The sequence below is a fragment of the Embiotoca jacksoni genome, unplaced genomic scaffold (assembly GCF_022577435.1).
Source record: "Embiotoca jacksoni isolate LCO1_2020_lvr unplaced genomic scaffold, fEmbJac1.0.p SCAF_13, whole genome shotgun sequence".
NCBI classification, from domain to species: domain Eukaryota; kingdom Metazoa; phylum Chordata; class Actinopteri; family Embiotocidae; genus Embiotoca; species Embiotoca jacksoni.
In genome coordinates, this window is record NW_027185263.1 from 876,251 (window position 1) to 893,463 (window position 17,213).

Here is a 17,213-nt window from a genome sequence, read left to right on the forward strand (position 1 = left end):
AACCTGTGATAACTTACTCTGGAAGGTTATCTTTAAACTCAACAAGTTAAATAAATCAGATATCAGTATTTAACAAAGCACACTTTATTTTGAAAAAAAAAATATAATAAATGTACAATACATCAAAACTGATATTTTACAGAATACATTAAGAAAATATAATTGGACCTCTGTAAAATGAAAAATAAAATGTTGGCCTTTTCACTCCTGAATACGACATCATAGGAAACAGTATGGCACAATAAACAAACTTGCGTCATCACACCTGTATGACATTTGTATGTCAAAACTCCCTCCAGAGTACAATTCAGGTGTCGACAATCCACCTGGCGTTAATATGTCCATAAAGCGTGGGCGTGGCCACACTGTTTTACTCCAATAGATTTTATTCTGAATATTTGCTCGACTGGCTCCCGGTAGTAATTACGCTCCAAAATGATGAAATATTACTCCTTTGGAGGAAAATAATAGTAACTCTGGAAAAATTACTCCCCTATTTTTCCTGTGTACCAGGATGAGCTGTTCTCTTCCTCTCTTGTTGATTTCCCAGTTCTGCTGCAGTAATTCCGCCAGCTTTCCCTTTTTGCTTTCCGAATGATTCTCTGAACTCTTGCTTGTTTGTATTGTATTAAATTCTGGAAATTGTGATCTTTTTTTAATAACTTAAGAGCTTTGTTTCTTTCTTCCACCGCCCTCCCACACTCATCTGTCCACCAGGGGGCAGCCTTTCTTTTCATCCTTCCTTTACTTTTAGCAATTGTTTGATTTGCTGCTTCCAGTATTGTAAATAAATGTTGTATCAATCTCCTCAATATCTTCATTTAAGTCTATTTTTATTTTTCTATTCCTCAAAATCCAGCACAACATAATCACTGTCTCTCCTCATCCCATCTCGTTACCTGCAGCCTTCGGGCTCCTTTTAAAGTTCCTCCTTTAAGGGTTGCTTTAATTTCCTCCATCGTGACTCTAACCCCCCAAATCACTCCTTACTCCACCTACTTTCTCTTCGGATGCTGTTTGTGCTCACTACTTTAAACCGCCCTATTTCTTTAATCCTGTTTGCTCTTCATTTCAACATAATCAACAAATTTCCGTGCTTCAAAACTTTCGCCATGAGAATATCTCCAATCTGATTTTTTAATACCGGGCTGATGGAGGAAACCTCTCTCTCCTCCAAACCTCAGAATCATTTTAAACTCCGACCCGTCTGGACCCTCCGGTCCTCCACCACTTTCTCCACTACTCCTGAGTGATTCACTACATTTATTAAACTGGTACTTTACAATAACAATAAACAATCATGTTTAGTATAAAATAACAAATTATAATTTTTCTTTTCAGTTTATCGAGAAATCAATAATGAGCAGCTGATACAAGTCATGACGTGATCAAGAAATTGCTAACTGTCACTTTAAGGCTTTTTTTTTTATATCGCCACCAACCACCGGTGAGGGAAGATGCTGCGTTGCTTAGCAACGGACTAACAACAGCTGTGCTGGCTGAGGACAGCGTGCTCCCTCTTGGAGGCTTTTTCACGTTCACGTTCATTCTCTCTTGATATTTAGTTTTCTGTCCGACTGAATCTTCGTCGTCGTTGTTCTCGCGATGGCTGAAATCGTGTCGTTGGAGCCGATGGAGCTCTTCAACCTCCTGAACCAGCGGCGCAGCGTGCCGAGGCTGGCGGAGATCAACTACCTGTGTTTGATCGGTGAGAGACGGGAGTAAGGCCGTGACCGAGAAGTCCAGAACCGACTGGAGTCTCTCGGAGTCCAATTCAAGACGAACTGAGTCTGACTTGTGTCGTACTCTCTTTTTCTAGATGCTCGTGAAGCCCAAGATTACTACGCAAGTCACATCGTGGTAGCCAAAAATGCAAAAAAGGTACTTTTTCACATGTCTGTCTCACTGATGGCTACAAATGGACAGAAGTTTGGCTTTTTGGAGAAATTTAATGCTAAATTTAAAGTTAAATAAATGTATTTAAATAAATTCAAAAAGTAGGTTGTGTGGTTCCCCACTAAAACATGTAATATTCCACATTGTAGATACCTTTTCACACTCTGCTGTCATCCCTGATCAGATACCTGATAAGATGGAAATAAAAATAATTCATGCAAAATTCAAGCAATCTCTGCAATATTTGTGGAAAAATTCCCCCGATTGTTCCGCAAAATGTTGAATCAACAGAAGCTGAAGAAAATGTTTACGGCATAAAGTCACCTCTCCAAACAAAACTGGATTTATGAACAAAAATAACTGGTCGTTTAAAATCAACGAAGCTTTTCGACCTCTCATCACTTCAAACTCCGCAAATTACATTGAATTTTTGGAGAAAAGACGCCACAAAACAAAACATTTTGATCGTAACAATTACAAAATACTCGTATTTTTTTTTTTTTTTATTTCAAAACCAACCAAAATTCCTCCAGGCGTGTCGGACGTTTTGTGTCCAACCTGTCCAGGTGATTCTTTCTAGGATCCAAATGGACTGTTCATGCTGCCGGAGGCGGTGGAGGTCGACAGCATGCAGCATGTGGTGGTCTACGACGGCAGCACCAGCAGTCCACAGGAACCAGGTACCAAACACATGTGTCTTCTTATCTGAAGAATTTGAAGGGAAAAAAAAGTATTTTCCACAATTTCCCTGCACTGGTGTAGCAGATGAAAACTCGGAGTTCCCTGCAGACGATGGATTATATTTCAACCACAGATGTGTCGCCGTGTTTGCAGGCAGAGCCTTGGACTGCGCCCGGACGCTCGCTGAGGTCAGCCGCTTCCCGGTCGGCATCCTGAGAGGAGGCTTTCAGCTGTTCTCAGCTCTGTACCATTTTTTAAGAACCGAGAAGATCCTTTACACCATCGCGGTAAAACAAAACAAACGCACACGCCTGACCTGACGACTCGTTTTTAATCAGCAGGCGGTGCAAAGTCTGGAGAAAGCTGATTGCAATTCAATGAAGCAACGAAATGTGTTCGCAGACAGTGATTTCTTTTGTGGAGGTGTTTCTGAGCCCACGCAGTGATTTCCAATGCAGGATTAAGGCTGATTTTAACAACAGAGTCTGGAGAAAGTTGGATCCAATTTACCGAACAGGTCAAAAATCAACATTCATCCAGTCATTTTGATTTGAGTGAAGTTTGTTTCCATATTTGTAGTTGAAAACTCTGATTGGTGCAGACGCCCAAACTATGAGTCTACCTGCTCCAAAGTTACAGTGAGTTTGGGTTATTTAAAAATCTTGATGAATCTTTTCCAAATATTTGATATTCTTTAGATAATTAATATTTATAGAAAGGTCATTTCATTTAATGGATTGCACATTGTGCAGATGGATAATATTGCAGCCACTTCCTGTAAATAAAGTAAAGTTACACAACTCGATTTCAACACAGAATAGCAATAAATCAGGATTTCTCTGGAAATATTATTCTAATATAATTTCCATCCTGAGGTTTTAGGGACCACAGTTCAGGTTTTCACACATCTTCATCCTCATTTTTTCCTCCAACAGGATTTGATTGCGATTGATGCTTAAACATGTGTTTTAAAGTGTGTGATTCCCTCAGGAGCTGGAGAACCTGAACATGTATCCGGTGGAGGTCATCGCCGGCCTGCTGTACATGGGCGACCAGAATCAAGCCATGGACTCCGATATCCTGCGAGACCTGAAGATCAGAGCCATCGTCAGCCTCTCGCTGAGCGACCCTCTGGAGTACGGACGGACTGGAGGTTTAAAATATCGGAGAAAATTCTGAACGTTGTTTTTAATACATGTTGAATTTCTTTTAACTCTCGATCCATAAGAGGGAACCACAGCGTCCTGAACATCCCTGTGGCCGACTCAGTGGACTCTGATTTATATTCCAGTTTTGAAAAGATTTGTACTTTTATTGGTAAGTTGTAACAAAACTTTAATTAATAAGCGGGTTTAAATTCCTGTTTTTGGAGTTTCATTTATAGAAGTTTTGAGTTTTCAAAAAATCTGTGCATGTTTTTAATTTTGGTTCAGACTGAAGTTAAAGATTTAAACATACAGTAAAATTCACTGTGCTGCTAAAAGGTCAAAGGTCATGATATGGATTTTATCTACAATTGAAATGACTGCACTATCCATCTTCCAGGTTTTTTTTCGTTTTAAATGATCATAACAGACAAAGAATGTAATTTTTTTTTAAATTTGAGATGAACGTAGTCGATCGGTTCATTCTCCTGTTTTCAGATTCTCGCATCAAGTCGAACTCTCGTGTCCTGATAGTTTCCAAACAAGGAAGAAGCCGCTGCAGCACCGTGACCATCGCCTTCCTGATGCACCACCTCAAGAACACACTGGAGGCAAGTGGGACTCACATGTGCACAGATTAAAGGTCCAACGTGTGCACAGATTAAAGGTCCTCATTCTGCCAGAAGAGTCTTGAAACGCAGTTTGTTGCATTACTCTGTTGGTCTGACTCCTCCAGGAGGCCTGGAGATCCACCCTCAGATGTAAACCCTCCATGAGGCCCAACACGGGGTTCCTGGAGCAGCTGTCTGACTGGGAGCTTCACACCAAGAGAACCAAACTGACGGACATTTCACAACCTCATTTCTAACAATAAAAAAAGAAACTGTTTCTATGACAATGTGGAGAAAATCTAATTCTTGTGTATATAAGACTTTGTTGGGCTCCTAAATTTAAAACAGTTTTACTTCATAGTTTTGACTTAAAACCATGAAAACTCATCTTTCATTTGAAAAGAACCCCATTTTTTAATTAGGTGCAAATTAAAGGTTCCACACCAGGCAATAGGATAATTGATTAATTAAAAGAAATTAAAGGATTTGAATGGATAATTAATCAATTTAATGGACTTTTTTTTCATGGTTTAAAGGGCTTAAAATGAAGCGAGATACCTTAAATTCACCCTAAACAATGAAAACCACGCATGAATTTACCGGGATTAGAAAATTAAGACAATTTAAGGTGTTAATTAAAGGATGGTTTACTTTTTTCTTTAATTAAGTGTATTTTTTTTCCCTTGAAAAAAAATTAACTGCACAATATCCATTAAAAAGACATTACTGATTTAAAAATTCATTAATTTATGCATTAATTATCCCTAAAATGCCATTAAAATAGATTTGTTTTATTAATATTAATGGTAAAAAGATCAATGATCTGTAGGACTGAAAATAAATGAAGGTATCAGGTTTCATTCCAAATGTAAGGGCACCAAAAGAAAGGCCCTCCTGTTATTCTGAACTGTCTGTAGGAGCTCTTCTGTTTTCTTAAATGAATAAATTAATAATGTATTCATGATTCAGGCCCCTGTTGGTCATCAGCTGTGTCTCAGTCCTGACATGGCTGTTCAGGAGGTGCCAACATTATTGGAGAGGCCAATAAAGAGAGTCGAACTAAAACAGATATAGCAGGACTGTTACATATAATATGTTGGAAAAATCTATGTACAATAAAATAATACAATAATTGATGCAGTAAACGGGAAAGAACATTATTTTGTGTTTGTTTTTATGGTTATAAATGACAGATAGGGTTCAATGGAGTTTAATGACAATATTGGCAAAAACGGCAACAACACAAACTTAATTATACAAACATACAAACATAAACACAACATAACATTACACCATTTATTTGTATAAGATATCATGAAGTTATACGGCTTCTCTCGTATTAATTTGCATCAGGCTGCTTTGATTTACTTTTTTTTTGTATATTGGAAACAAAAAAAAAATGAATTGATAGATTTTAAAATGTATTGTTAATAGTTTTTTATGCTCCCAAACAGTAAACGCTGATGTTTTGGGGATTTTATTGTGAAGGCGAAGACAGGAAGTCACTCTTCTTTGTTGGTGTCGCTTTGACGCTACCAGTTGAATAACTGTTGCACAGCAGATCTGGACTTTTACTCAACTCCTGGTGGTTTTATGAACTCGGGGTAGAAACATGTTGTTCAGTCCGACGGGTTTTTCGGAGTGTTTGCGGGAATGGGAGGATTTAGAGGAGGACTACCAACGGATGCAGGTGAGCTCAACCGTTTTAGGAGAGCACCTCTTGAAGTGTGGCCCGAGCGAGGAAACGAGCCGTGTGGGTGGGAGGGCACCGCGAGGGCCGCCCTCAGCAGCCGGGGATGACTGCCTTCAACAGCCGACATTAAAAGTCAAACTAAAAGTCAAAGTCAAAGTCAAAGTAGATCACAGCGTGGACAGCTGCCTTCTCTCCTCACCGGAACCTTTGTTCCACTTGTCCCAACACGACGCTGTTTTGAGGAAGCACCGGAAGGGTTTTGGAGACAGCTGAAAGTCAGTTGATGAGTTTGAGAAGTCTTCAAACCCAAAAACTATAAACTGGAATTAATGTCATGTGGAAGTAAAACATGTTTTTATCAGCTCAACTTGAAAGAAAGTGAAACTCTTCCGTTTGGAAATACTTTTTCTTTTTGAGTATTTATATTTTAAACTTTACATTCCTACATTTATCCACATTTAACTGACAGCTGTAGTTACAAGATACTTTTCATGTGTTAATTTAAATTGCAAAATGTTGGCCAAGTTCATAAACTAGTGTTTTAAAGCAGTGGTGACATTTCTCATTTAAATAACTGTTTAAAAAAACGGATGTTTATCAATAAACAATCTTTCATATTATAGTTATTATTATCAATTATAAGTGTAGCTCCCTCCACCTCCAGTAGCTGCAGTAATAAAATAATATTCATGCTTGTTAACAGTGTTGATATGATGATGTAATACATAAGAAATATTTTTATTTTTTACTTACTTTAACAAGTTGCGTCAGATTTATTTACATAACATATCAAACTCAGCGGCGGTCAACAAAAGTTCTGCGTGTAATTAACCAGGATTAAAACAATCAGATTAATTTATACATGAGAGGAAATAATTAGTAAAGGGTGATAAATGTCTAAAATATAGAAAGAAAACAGCCAAACCTCACAAATATAAACACAATATTAAAATTCAATCTGTGGAGAGCAAGAGACACATTATCATCTAAAATATGATTAAAATTACAGTTTAATCACAAAAGCCCAATAAAAAATAAATCCTATATTATTATTATTATTATTATTATTATTATTGACTTTTATTTTACAACCTGCAAAGATAAATGTTCACCTGCTCGAGCGGAGATTCACTGGCAGCTTTTTCGTGTCCTCCCAGAGTTGCAGGTTCGATCATAATTAAAAATGAAAACCATAATGAATGTATTTCTCCTCCACAAGGACACTCATCGTCTCTACAAGCAGAAGCTGGAGGAAGTGAGTCGGCTGCAGGAGAGCTGCTCCACGGCCATCGCACGCCAGAGGAGGAAACTGAAGGAGCTCACGGGGTCGCTGGAAGGGCGAGTTTTTATTATTATATTATTATTATTATTATTATTATTATTATTATCAGAGCGTTTCTCTTTGTGTTGGTGGGGGTCACGTGTTTCTTTATCATCGAAATTCAGAAAAATCTTGTTGGTTATTATGTCGACAAAAAGTTCTGAATATCCGTCTATTTATTTGAGCTTTTAATCTATTTTTTTCTTGCATTGGTCTGAAATAGTTTTTTCTTTTTTTTACTTTGTTTTTAAATTTTCTTTTTGAATTGCTCTTAAAATTTTTGTTTTGGCCTATAACTGTCTGTCCTATTATTCTTATTGTTGTTATTACTACTATCTGGCCTGTCAATCATCTGTTAATCCCTTTGAACTGCACCTGACTGTATAAAACGTGCTGTATAAATAAAGTTTGATTCATTTGTTTTGAAAGCTTAGACGTCCGGAGAACCAGATGAGATCTGTAATCGACCCTCTCGGTGTTTTGGAAAACAACATTTAATAAATACCTCTTAATGTTTTTGTTTTTTTTCTTTGATCAGATGCAAAGAAAACCATCCGACACCCAAACTGAGTCTGGAGGACGCGGACGCCATCGCTGACATGGAGGACGCCATCAAAGACAAAACGGATGCTTTCTCCGAGATGGAGGCTTTTCTCCCAAAGAAGAACGGGTAAGGAGGAGTCTGTCGCCGTGACGATGAATCTGAGAGAGCTTGATATTAAAAGAGAAAACACGTTGTTGTTGTTGTTTTTAATCTGGGTCTACTTCTTGTCCAGGTTGTACCTCACTCTGGTTTTAGGGAACGTCAACGTGACGCTCCTCGACAAACAGTCAAAGTGAGTCGCAAAAAAACTATTTATGTTTTTAGGTTTTTTACGTGTCGTCGTCACGTTTGAATCGTCTCTCGTTTTTTGTTTTTTCAACGAACAGATTTGCCTACAAAGACGAATACGAGAAGTTCAAACTGATCCTCACCGTCATCCTCTTCGTCTTCTCCTTCACGTGTCGCTTCTTGTTCAGCTACAGGTATAGACACAATATACACAATATACACAATACAAACAATACAAACAATGTACACAATATAAACAATATACACAATACAAACAATATACACAATACAAACAATATACACAATATAAACAATATACACAATACAAACAATACAAACAATGTACACAATATAAACAATATACACAATACAAACAATATACACAATACAAACAATATACACAATATAAACAATATACACAATACAAACAATACAAACAATGTACACAATATAAACAATATACACAATACAAACAATATACACAATACAAACAATATACACAATATAAACAATATACACAATACAAACAATACAAACAATGTACACAATATAAACAATATACACAATACAAACAATATACACAATACAAACAATATACACAATATAAACAATATACACAATAGACACAATATACACAATATACACAATATAAACAATATAAACAATATACACAATACAAACAATATACACAATACAAACAATATACACAATATAAACAATATACACAATAGACACAATATACACAATATACACAATATAAACAATATAAACAATATACACAATATAAACAATATACACAATATACACAATATAAACAATATACACAATGTACACAATATACACAATATAAACAATATACACAATATAAACAATATACACAATATACACAATATAAACTATATACACAATATAAACAATATACACAATACAAACAATGTACACAATATAAACAATATACACAATATACACAATATACACAATATACACAATATACACAATGTACACAATATACACAATATAAACTATATACACAATATAAACAATATACACAATATACACAATATAAACTATATACACAATATACACAATATAAACTATATACACAATATAAACAATATAAACAATATACACAATATAAACAATATACACAATATACACAATATAAACAATATACACAATATAAACTATATACACAATATAAACAATATACACAATATACACAATATAAACAATATACACAATATACACAATATAAACTATATACACAATATAAACAATATAAACAATATACACAATACAAACAATATACACAATATACACAATATAAACAATATACACAATATAAACTATATACACAATATAAACAATATAAACAATATACACGTTTAAATATTAGTACGTGTTTACAGCAGCGTGTAAGTCAACATTTCTGTGATTTTTGTTTCAGAGCTCTCGACGCGCTCTTCAACTTCCTGTTGGTGTGGTACTACTGCACGCTCACCATCCGGGAGAGCATCCTCATCAGCAACGGCTCCAGGTCTCCAGCTTCACTTCCTGCCTTATTTAGTTTATTATTGCGTGATGTTAATAAATAATTTAGTCGTATTGGAGTCTTCGTTGGGTCGTTGTGATCCAGCGGGATCTTGTTGAACGCAGCGCAGCGATGCACACGGAGCGGGAGGCGGCGACGACCTTCACAAGGACGTATTCAGAGGGACAAAAACTCAAGTTAACCAACAGCTGACAAAGCTAACGGCCAGCTAACATAGCTAACAAAGCTAACAACCCTCTGACGCCTCAGAAGGTCCCGGGGGAACTCGGTGTTGACAGTCTGACTGGGGGACGAATTCACGGTTGCACAACGTCAAAGAAATCTGCTGTTTCTCTGCTCCAGTTTCAGGTTTCCATGGTGACATCACTAATGTTCACGTACCAGCGGTCACGTTAACGTTGATCAAGAGACGACTCTGAATTCTTCCTGATGAAGGTAGTTGATCCTCCGGTTGCATCGCTGCGCTGCGTTCAACAGGAACGTACGACCACGTCGCCGTCCTGTCCGTCCAGCAGGACTCCGTCCTGTCTCGTATCGTTGAATGTCCTCCGTGTCGTTTCAGGATCAGAGGTTGGTGGGTGTTCCATCACTACGTGTCCACCTTCTTGTCGGGAGTCATGCTCACCTGGTGAGGGACGTCTTTCATGGACGTTTTCATCACAGCTGCATGAAATATAATAACAATAAACTTCCTTCAACATGATTTTGCTCTTCATGACGGTTTGTATTGTGTTTGTTCTCAGGCCTGAAGGAGCTCTCTACCAGATGTTCAGGAGCCAGTTTCTGACCTACTGTCTGTACCAAAGTAAGAGATTCAACATCAACCGACATCCTCACGTCATGACAGAAACACTATGAACCGCTCAGGCGGCGACTTTTGACCTTTAACCCTTCGAACGAAGCCTCCTCACGACCTCTCGTCTCAGGACGTGTTGGTATTTTTCCAGACTGAAGACTTTGTGTGTCTGAGTTTTACAGCTTTAACTAGAATTGTGAGTTTCGTGAAGTCTGAAAAAGTCAAGTATCCAGTAAAATGAAATGAAGTGAAAATGAAGCATTAGTTTGTGTAACAGGAATATTTCTAATTTCTTATCCATTTTATCATCTTGTGCTGATTTCCAGGTTGGAAACCACCAAAAATAAAATCATTAAAAGTGTATTTATCTGTATAATCTGAAACCTCAGATGAAGTAAAAGATACTATATGAAGGAAAACACTGGTTTAGTCTGTTATTAAATATAAAAATGAACAGACTTTACATATATTATTTCCTGATTGTATAAAATCCTGTCGTAAAAGACGGCAATATTTTAAATTTTGTGTCATATTTCTGGTGTAAACCTGCTTGTTTTTCAGTGTTTTCTGAGGTAAATAACATCCAACATGATCACAGTATACCTGATATCAACTTCTGTCCGGTTTTATCTTCTTTTTTTTGTGTTTGTGTTTCGTTTGCAAAGTAGGCTTCGTGCAGTTCCTGCAGTATTATTACCAGAGCGGCTGTCTGTACCGGCTCCGAGCGCTCGGAGAGAGACACAACATGGACCTCACCGTCGGTGAGTGGAGCCGAGACCGACGTCCGGATGAGTCGCTTCGAGGAGGGAATCAAACTGCACGTTCAGAGCAGGCGATAAATTGATGTTTATTTTGGTCCACGTCAGCGTGAGGACTTCCTCTTGCAGCTCAGCTGAGGTTTGAAATGAAGCGATCTGTTGTAGAAGTTCTCGACAGACTCTCACGTCCTCCTCGGGGGGAATTCGATCGCTCATCAGTTTGGTACGATCACAAGACCTGTCAGATTTATTGTGTCATCGTCTGATTGTGGTTGTTCGAGCTGAGCAGATTCGTTTTGAGTCGTTTCTATGGAAACAGCTGCATGAAACAAACCTTCAATATTTATATGATAGTATTTTTAAGTACCTGTGTCCCATACGGGCCTCGTTCACCGGTCGTGTGTCTCTCTTCGTCCTCTCCTCATCCTCTCTCCATCCTCTTCTCGTCCCCCTCCTGTCTTCATCCTCTCTTCGTCCTCTCCTCATCCTCTCTTCGTCCTCCCTTCGTCCTCGTCCTCGTCTTTGTCCTCTCCTGCTGTTCAGAGGGTTTCCAGTCCTGGATGTGGAGAGGTCTGACCTTCCTGCTTCCTTTCTTGTTCTTCGGTCATGTGAGTAGCTTCTCTCTTGATCTTGACACGGACATCTAAGGGTTTTTATTAAATAAAATACATATGAAAACTTATTGTTGTCTATAATAAAGAAACAAATCTGGTTAAAAATCTCAGTTTAACAACACAGAACTAGAGAACAGGAACTTTTCCACAGTCTTCCGTACGTTGTTGACGGTGTAACTCTTCCCTCTCTTCCAGTTCTGGCAGCTCTACAACAGCATCACACTGTTCCAGATGTTCCAGCTGCCGGAGTGTAAAGAGTGGCAGGTTGGTTCATATGCTTAAGTTAAGACATTTTAAACTAATGAAGTCATTGAATTCAACATGTAAATGAATTAATAATAACTCTGCAGATATTTTGGTAAATAGATGTGGTGTATTTAAACTCTTCTGAAAGCCTCTTCTGTGTATGTTCATCTCTTATGTGGTCCAGGTGCTGATGTGCGGCTGCTCGTACCTGGTGCTCTTCATGGGGAACTTCTTCACCACGCTGGGAGTGGTTTACCAGAAATACATGAACAACCAGGACAAGTCCAAAACTGTGTGAGACCGGAACAAAAAAACTGGACAGAAACACACAAAAAAAAAAACCCCAAAACGGTTTACGGGACAGAAAACGTGCAAAAATACTGCACCTCTGATTTCCTCTATGGAGCAGGATTGTCGCCCAACTGCTGCTTTACGATTTTTAAATCCTTTTTATTTCTTATCTGTGATCGAAGTTGTCACCTTGATCACACCGACAATCAACCAGGAGCTCCTTCAGGATGTTTTAGAGCTCTGCTGATGACGTGTTACTGATTCAAATCATATTTATTTAGTCGGACATGAATCTGTTACTCAGGAGCTCTGCTGAATAAAACACAACATTTCCTCCAGAAATCTGCTTCACAACCAACATTTTAATTACTCCAAAATCACATATACTTATAAAATGTTTCATCCTAACTTGCAGCTGTGGTACATTTTTTTAAGTCTCATGTTTAAATGTTACAGTTTTTCTGCATTCAAAAGTTGGTGTGAAAAGTTTTGTGCTTTACTACAATACATAGCATGACCACAAGGTGGCGGCATCGAGCTGACAGTGAACACGTGGATCCAGCTGTTTGTGTTTGAGTAGCTTTCATCCATTAAAACTTTAATTTTGGACACTTTTCTTTCATCTTTGTTTTTTCTGTCAGATTTTGGGTTTAATCGCGACTTCAGTTTCCGTCTGCTGCTGCGTGATTATTGTTCAGATACCATCGAGGTCACTAACCAGCTTCAGCTTCACAATCAGCGCTGTTGTTTCTGCAAGACCATTATTCAAGCTAAAGTGGAAATGGGGGACTGGAAGAGCCTCTTTGTTTTGTCTCTTTTGTAGCAGATGACGTGAACAGAACGGCAAATTTTTTGCATTATTTTGTGCAAAAGATGAATTTAAATCCAGAGTATGGAGGACATAATGTTCCTGGTACTGATGCACCCTGAAATATAAATTAAATGGGATGTTTCTGAGCTGATTCATTTAATGAACCTGTGAAACGTTCCTCATCTTTGAGTGTGAAAGTCGTAACTTCCTGGTTTTTGTGAAGAAAGATGAATGAAGACGTTCCAGTGAGCTTTTATGATTTAAACATTTCTCCTGCAGAGCCACAAACACAAGATCAGAGGGAATAATACCTGAAAAATTTAAGATAGAAAGCAGCTTCACTCCCAATTTATTACAGCAGAACCTCCCCCGCCCTTCCCCCTCCCCTCCACCCTCCACCCTCTCCACCGCCCCCACACACGGGTAGAAAAGTGTTGGATGAGTTAGTGCTGGAGGGCCAGAGAGAGCGAGGCTGGGCTGAACTGGGTGGTAGAAGAAGAGGAGGAGGAGGAGGAAAAGGAGGAGGAGGGGGAGGAGGAGGAGGAGGAGGGTGTTCTCCCAGCCTGCACCTCTTTCATCTTTCTCATTAAAGCAGCAGCAGTGGGGGCCGTCAGGAAGGAGCCCTGGGACATGGGGATAGGGGACTGAGCCTGAGCCTTGTATGTGGGGGTGGGGGGGTGGGGGGGGTGGGGGGGAGGAAGAGGAGGGAACAGCCAGAGACCAGCAGACGGGCCGTCATGTCAAACCTTCATGTTAAACTTAACCTGCCAGATGAAGACCTCTTATCTCCGCTCACCTTCCCGGCCGGCCTGGAGCAGCTGCAGGGGGCCTGAGGGGGTGTAGGGGGGGTGGAGGTAGGGGGGGGGGGGTGTCTCTGGTTCAGTAGCTCTGAAACACACAAGCTTTCTCAGTGTGTATGAAGGAGGAGCGCTGATGGGCCTCCATCTGGGACGGGCTGATTACGGAGGAGGTGAATCTGAGCAGCTTCAGTGAAACTGAAACAGTTCCAGTTGTTGTTGTTGTTGTTGATCTTGAACTGCTTTTGTAAATATTATGTCACTTTTAGCTTCTTTTTGTTTTATTTTTGCTTCCTGGCTGCTTCGCATGCTGCAAGTCGCTGTTTCTGGTCAAGAAAATATGTCTGAATTGTTGTTTAAAGTTTCTGCTGCCGCTGAGCGGTCGTAAACAATCGGTCACTGCAGCTGTGACGTAAACAAAATAGAAACCACATTTCAGAAAACTCCAGTTTCCTGAGATGAATCAACACAACTTACAGCACGACCGACAAACTTCAGCACAACTTGTCCTTCCGGGGTCAAAGGTGATCTTCCTACCTGAATACCTGAACTCCAGCAAGTCAGTTCTGCTCCATATTTCCCATCATGCATCTCATTTAAGTGAATGATTGAAGAAGTTGCTCTTGCAGCCTGTAAGACTTCCAAATCTTTCCCGTCCTCATTAGTAAATGAAGTCCCACGACAGCAGCTCCTTCAGCCCCTTGAAATATGAACTGAGACAAATTAAACGTGCATATTTAATGAGACGGGAACACGATTACATCCACGAGTTAAACGAGAGCGATGAGGAAGTGAGGAGAAGTAGGAGCTTCATGGCCTGCAGAGTCAGAGAGAAAAAAGAGAATTCATCTTTACATCAGCGAGCCTCTCTGGGATAAACCATAGCAGGACCCCCCCCCCCCCCCCCCACCACCACCACCACCCGTCCGCCCGCCCCCCTTTCCCTACCCTGTGCTCCGTTTCCATAGCAACCGCTGGAAGCAGACAGCTAAAGAGGAGGCCAGCTTCGGCGCGCCTTCAACCACCTCTTGAACCATCAAACAGCATTTCAGAGGAGGCGGCGTGCTGCGAGTGTCTCTTTATCAGATCGAAGTCGCAGAGAGAAGTTTATGATTTATTTTTTATATCTTTTTTTTTATTTATTCTTTGTTTCAATGATTCCGTTTTGTGCACAGAAGTTCATCAGCTATAGAGAGTGGTATAAGAAGTATTCAGATCCTTTACTGGAGGAAAAGTCCTGCATTTAAAACATTACTTAAAAATCTGAAAGAATCTGAGAGGGTTTTAAAATTGTTTATTCAGCTTAAAAATAGGAAAATTTTCTCAGCACATAAAGGAACTTTTAATCATTTAGTTTGTCAGAAAGATTGAAATTTAAAATCCTCAGATTTGAAGATACATAATCTGTATTTGATCGATCCGTAGCGCGACATTTGAAGTAACAACAAAAAGGATGTGATTTGGAACGAGTACGCTTCCTTTTAGTGCTTCTTCTTCTTCTTCTTCTTCTTCTTCATTTTGTGGGCGGAGCATCAGTACCACCAACTGTCTGTAAAATGGTTCTGATCCAGAAGTGTCTTCAGCTGCAATACCAGCGAGTGCCACTAGAGGTCGGCTCCAAAAAGCCTCCGGCTCCATAGACTCCCATTCAACTTCTCTCATCAAATCCAAAGTGAATAAAATGTGTCCATCAGTTATCTCGGTGTTGTTAGCTAAAGTCACTCCTTCTTATTAGTTTTCTGGAGGTCCATCTGAAAATAATCCCTCATTCATTAGAAAAGAAGATTCAAGAAGACCTGTTTTTGGGGGCGTGTCTGTTTGATTGACAGGCCTGTGGTGCAGTCAGGTTACAGCTATCGGTGGGCGGGACGTAGTATCATCAGGTTTCCGATCAGATCGGTCAGATTCACCGCTGGCTCCTCCCCCAGCTCGTCCAAATATGGTCACTTCCTGCTCCAAACCGCTCAGAAAAATAGCAAATATGTTTATTTTCATAAATAAACATGAACAACAACAAAAAATAGAATAAATCTCTGCATTTAACTTGTGACAGTCTGTTTTGAGTTCTGTGCACTAAACGTGTTGTAAAATTAGAGCAATGTTTTTCCCACAATTGCGATCACATTTAGGTCTTTACACACTTTTTACTTCCTCTTTGGTGACATCATCACAGTTGTCAAAATCAGGTGACATTTCCCAAGTAATAAAAGTAGACAAATGTATTTAAGTCAAACCAATATCCTCCAGTAAATCCATCCAGATTTATGGAGTTCACATTTACGCCCACCATCAGACAGGACTGCCTCCCACCGAGTCCTTGACCCACATATCGGGAATATTTGGCCCTGTGGGGCCGAAGAGGGAACAATGAAGTGGGTCAGTGGGTCCCCTCCTACACACTCTGAGAGCTCTTGTTGGCCAGATGGCCAATTTGATTTGAGCCAGGAGAAAATGAATCAGCCACTCATTTATCGGAGCGTCTGATTGAGGAGAATCACAGAGTAAAACACCCGGCAGGACTCCTGCAGGGAACAGCAGTCAGGATGAACAATTACACACACAGCGGTCCACCGTGAACACCGTGGAGCTCTTTACTTCCAACAAGGCTCTTATAACTTCACCTCAGACTCTCAGGAGGAACTGCTTGTTCAGTTGTTGTTCTTCATTCTCAGAATAGAAACAGAATTTAACAAAAGAAATCGAGTTCTTTTCATTTAAAATTAATGTTTACTTGCAGCAAAGCGGCAACCATCAGTGATGTCATCAACCATCAGTGATGTCATCATCCATCAGTGATGTCATCGTTGGTTTGTGAACGTTATGAATCCTCCAGTTCAGATTCTGTCCGTCACCATCTTTGTTAGTTCGGAGCGGTTTGGAGCAGGAAGTGACCATATTTGGACGAGCTGGGGGAGGAGCCAACGGCGGATCTGACCGATCTGATTGGAAACCTGACGATACTACGTCCCGCCCACCGATAGCTGTAACCTGACTGCACCACAGGCCTGTCAATCAAACAGACACGCCCCCAAAAACAGGTCTTCTTGAATCTTCTTTTCTAATGAATGAGGGATTATTTTCAGATGGACCTCCAGAAAACTAATAAGAAGGAGTGACTTTAGCTAACAACACCGAGATAACTGATGGACACATTTTATTCACTTTGGAT

General features: G+C 39.5%; 2 protein-coding genes across 3 annotated transcripts; both read left to right on the forward strand.

The window, feature by feature from the left end:
* Positions 1-1,477: 1,477 nt before the first annotated feature.
* styxl1 (serine/threonine/tyrosine interacting-like 1) lies at positions 1,478-4,612 on the forward strand. Its single transcript, XM_069145533.1, has 8 exons — positions 1,478-1,708; positions 1,820-1,881; positions 2,477-2,576; positions 2,731-2,864; positions 3,568-3,713; positions 3,806-3,894; positions 4,221-4,333; positions 4,459-4,612. Exons 1-8 carry the CDS (start codon positions 1,606-1,608, stop codon positions 4,588-4,590), a joined length of 879 nt encoding a protein of 292 aa, XP_069001634.1. The 5' UTR covers positions 1,478-1,605; the 3' UTR covers positions 4,591-4,612.
* A 1,249-nt stretch (positions 4,613-5,861) lies between these two features.
* Positions 5,862-13,045, forward strand: tmem120aa (transmembrane protein 120Aa). 2 transcript variants are annotated; one of them, XM_069145810.1, is made up of 12 exons: positions 5,862-6,023; positions 7,246-7,364; positions 7,886-8,017; positions 8,124-8,183; positions 8,278-8,373; positions 9,627-9,716; positions 10,294-10,359; positions 10,475-10,536; positions 11,193-11,288; positions 11,829-11,893; positions 12,095-12,163; positions 12,330-13,045. In XM_069145810.1, the coding sequence occupies exons 1-12, from the start codon at positions 5,946-5,948 to the stop codon at positions 12,441-12,443; spliced, it is 1,047 nt and encodes a 348-aa protein (XP_069001911.1). In that variant the 5' UTR covers positions 5,862-5,945; the 3' UTR covers positions 12,444-13,045. The 2 variants fall into 2 exon arrangements, with proteins under 2 accessions (XP_069001911.1, XP_069001912.1); XM_069145811.1 differs by having other exon boundaries at positions 11,196-11,288.
* Positions 13,046-17,213: the final 4,168 nt, after the last annotated feature.